The sequence below is a fragment of the Nothoprocta perdicaria genome, unplaced genomic scaffold, assembly GCF_003342845.1.
Source record: "Nothoprocta perdicaria isolate Ctin4 unplaced genomic scaffold, notPer1 scaffold_26, whole genome shotgun sequence".
Taxonomy (NCBI): domain Eukaryota; kingdom Metazoa; phylum Chordata; class Aves; order Tinamiformes; family Tinamidae; genus Nothoprocta; species Nothoprocta perdicaria.
Window position 1 is genome coordinate 5,753,116 of NW_020455488.1, and position 3,237 is coordinate 5,756,352.

Below are 3,237 nucleotides of genomic sequence, written 5' to 3' on the forward strand. Positions count from 1 at the left end.
CGGGCACAGTACCGCGAGCAGGCGCGGTGCAGGCACCGGGAACCGGCACCGGGAGCCGGCCCCGCGCACAGTCACGGGGGCGGGTAGAGGGGCCGGCAGCAGAGATGGGAACGGGCCGGTGCCACCMCATCAGCAGCTCGAACAGGGTAGCCCCTGTCAGGTCCCCGGCTGGGGGGACACGAGTGGGTGTGGGGGGGCACAATTAGGCACTCGCGAGGGGGGAGAGCCACCTGCATCAAGTGTCCCCAGTCTCTGGCCTCCTACCTCTGCAGCCCAAGGCTGAGCAAGCCCCTGATCCTGCAGCCTTGGTGACTCGCAGAGGGACAGCAGGAAGGGACAAGGAGCTGCAGGAGCAGACGACATCTGCACCTGGACACCACGACCCGGCAATGGAGAAGGAGCAAGGGGAAATGGAGGTGAGAGCCACCAGGAGAGCAACTTCAAAATAACTGTGGGGGCATCCCAGTCCCATGCTGGGGGAGAGGGAAGTGACATAGCCCATGAGGAGGGAGGGCAACGTGGTGCCCTGGGGCAAAGCACTTACAGCAAGTTGGAGAGCTGCAGAATCCACACCTGGCTCCGGGCACCGAGGGTACAGGCTTGTGGTAAAAGACAGAGCRGCCGCCTCAAAGAAGCTTTTCCAAAGGYCGCTGGGTGCRGGCTGCAGAGCTCCAGAATGAGGTRGGCTCAGGAGGGTCCCTCTGCAGGCAGAGACCCTCTGGGGAGAGTGARCATGGATGGGCAGGGAAAACGCTGCTCTGGGCGGGCAGGAAGGGCAGTGGGAGCGTGGAGCGAGCGGGTGGCAGGGCACAYGGACACTCGCCGGCCAAGGGCTGTTCCTGCACCTCCACGACATTCCCACGGTGCTGGGCACCTTCCGTTCCCTCCAGCGCAGCTCGGAGCTGCTGCCCATCACGTGCAAAAGCCTGCKCGGTCCAAGAGCTGCAGGGTGACGTTCCTCAAGGGCACGGGCAGGAGGGCCACGGGGCCCTCAGTTTGTGTGTCACCCTGCAGAGCCACGCGCAGTCCAGGGAGCCAAGAAAGGTGCTCACAGCATCTCCAGTGGGCTCTGCATGAGGGAGCCACGAGGCAGAGCAGGAGCCACATCAGCACTGGGCCATTCTGATCTGTCTGGCGTGGAGATGCAAGCTGCAGTCAGGCAGGTTAGCAYGTTCATTAGCAAAGCAGAGCTGGAAGGGAGCAAGGCGAGATGAAGCTATTGCACCATCCAGGAGCAACAGGAGCAGAGCAGCTCCACATGAAGACACGAGCCAGGAGCCACGGTGCATTAGCAGGACAAGTCCCACGGCACCTGAGCGGAGCAGGGCTGGCGACAGCAACAGCTCCCAGCAGCAGCCAGCATCAGGCAAAGGGACAACCTGGCACAAGGTTAACCAGGAAAGCCCAGCCCACACCGCTGCTCTGAGAGGACTAGGCACAAGCTGGACAATAACACCACCCAAGCCAGGGCTGGGGCTCTGCACCCCATTTTAACTGAGCTGCCGGGCCAAGGGCGGGGTGTGTGGGCGGGATAGGTCTCAGCTGAAGCTGACCAGGGCAATTGGGGCCACCTGCTGCACTCAGGGCCCTGGTGGCCACATCTTCGGGCACACCCAAAACAGCAAGGCCAGAAACTGCCTCATGGCTGATGGTGCTTCCTGGGAAAACATGGTATATCTTTGAGTAAAAAGAAAGGGACCAACATCGTAATTGGCCCACTTGACCAATATCAATCATCTACCATTGCTTGGTAGAGCAGTGAGAAGGCASGGCAGGTGCTTCCCAGGAAAATACACTACATCCTTGAGTAAAATGATAGGGACCAATATTATAATGGGCCCAACTGACCAATATCAACCACCTACCAGCGCCTGGTAGAGCAGCAAGAAGGCAGGGCAGGGGTACCTCCCAGCCGACAAAGATCAGCACGTCTGRTCCCACAGACCATAAAGGAGAACAGACGGGAGCACAGCTCATCCTTTCCCGGGAGCTGCTTCTCGGCCTGCACGCCAAGGAGCCCCCGGGCCGCGTGAGCCCCCGCGCGCGGGGTGATGCGGATGTGCAGGGGAAGCCGCAGAAGCAATTTCCGCCGGCCATGTCGAGGCATGGGGTGGCCRGGGTCGGAGCCTGCGGGATGCAGTGCTGCGCGCGGAGAAGCCGGGCCGGAGCGGGCGCTCACCGTCCTCCCCGTTCCTTGCAGCCGCCGGCTGACGCCACCTTCCCCGGGCAGTGAGCRGCAGCCGGGGCCATGGAGGAGGCGACGGAGCTGCAGACGGGTGGGAACTCCCTCCTCAAGGCCGTGTGGCTCGGCCGGCTCCGGCTCACCAGGCTCCTGCTGGAAGGGGGGGCTTACATCAATGAGAGCAATGAGAAAGGAGAGACCGCCCTCATGGTGGCCTGCGTCACCAAGCAYGTGGACCAGCAGAGCATCAGCAAAGCCAAGATGGTGAAGTACCTGCTGGACAACCGGGCCGACCCCAACATCCAGGACAAGGCCGGGAGGACGGCGCTCATGCACGCCTGCATGCAGGGCGCGGGCGCTGACGTGGTGTCCCTGCTGCTGGACAACGGGGCCGACCCCAGCCTCGAGGACCACTCCGGGGCGTCCGCGCTGGTCCACGCCATCAACGCTGATGACAAAGACGTGCTGCAGCACCTCCTGGATGCCTGCAAGGCCAAGGGCAAGGAGGTGATCATCATCACCATGGACAAGTCGGCCTCCGGCACCAAGAGCGCCAAGCAGTACCTGAACGTGCCCCCGTCGCTGGAGTTCAAGGARAAGGGGCCGGCCGAGGGCTGCGCGACCCCTTCGGACATCAGCCTGAAAAGCCCCGTGTCGGCGCCCACGCAAGAGGAGGGCAGCGGCTTCAGTTCCCCCCGGGACAGCCCCCCGGGCAAGGCGCCCCCGGAGCCGCCCTCTCCCGGCCGGAGAGCCGGCAGCGCCAAGAGGGCCCGTCTGCCGCAGCTGAAGCGGCTGCAGTCGGAGCCGTGGGGGCTCGTGGCGCCCTCGGTGCTGGCGGCAGCGCCGAGCCACGAGGAGGCGGCGCGCGGCCGCACGGACGACGAGCTCGTCACGGCCATGGGCGACCTCTGCTTCGGCAGGAAGGCGCCGCTGGCCAGGAGCGGCAGCAGCAAGAGCAGAGACGCGGCCCTGCTGCCCCTGGTAGACGAGGCGGCTCTGCGGCCGCCGGCCGCGCCGGGGCCGCCCGCCAGGAAGGGGGTCCTGGAGAAGGGCCC

General features: G+C 64.6%; 1 protein-coding gene across 1 annotated transcript in view; it reads left to right on the forward strand.

Moving 5' to 3' along the window:
• Positions 1–304: 304 nt before the first annotated feature.
• ANKRD34C (ankyrin repeat domain 34C) overlaps positions 305–3,237 on the forward strand; it is a 3,698-nt gene continuing 765 nt past the window's right edge. The window contains exons 1-2 of the mRNA XM_026040642.1: positions 305–416; positions 2,201–3,233. Coding sequence (XP_025896427.1) covers positions 2,249–3,233 — 985 coding nt within the window. The 5' untranslated portion in view covers positions 305–416; positions 2,201–2,248. The remainder of the gene's footprint in view (positions 417–2,200; positions 3,234–3,237) is intronic.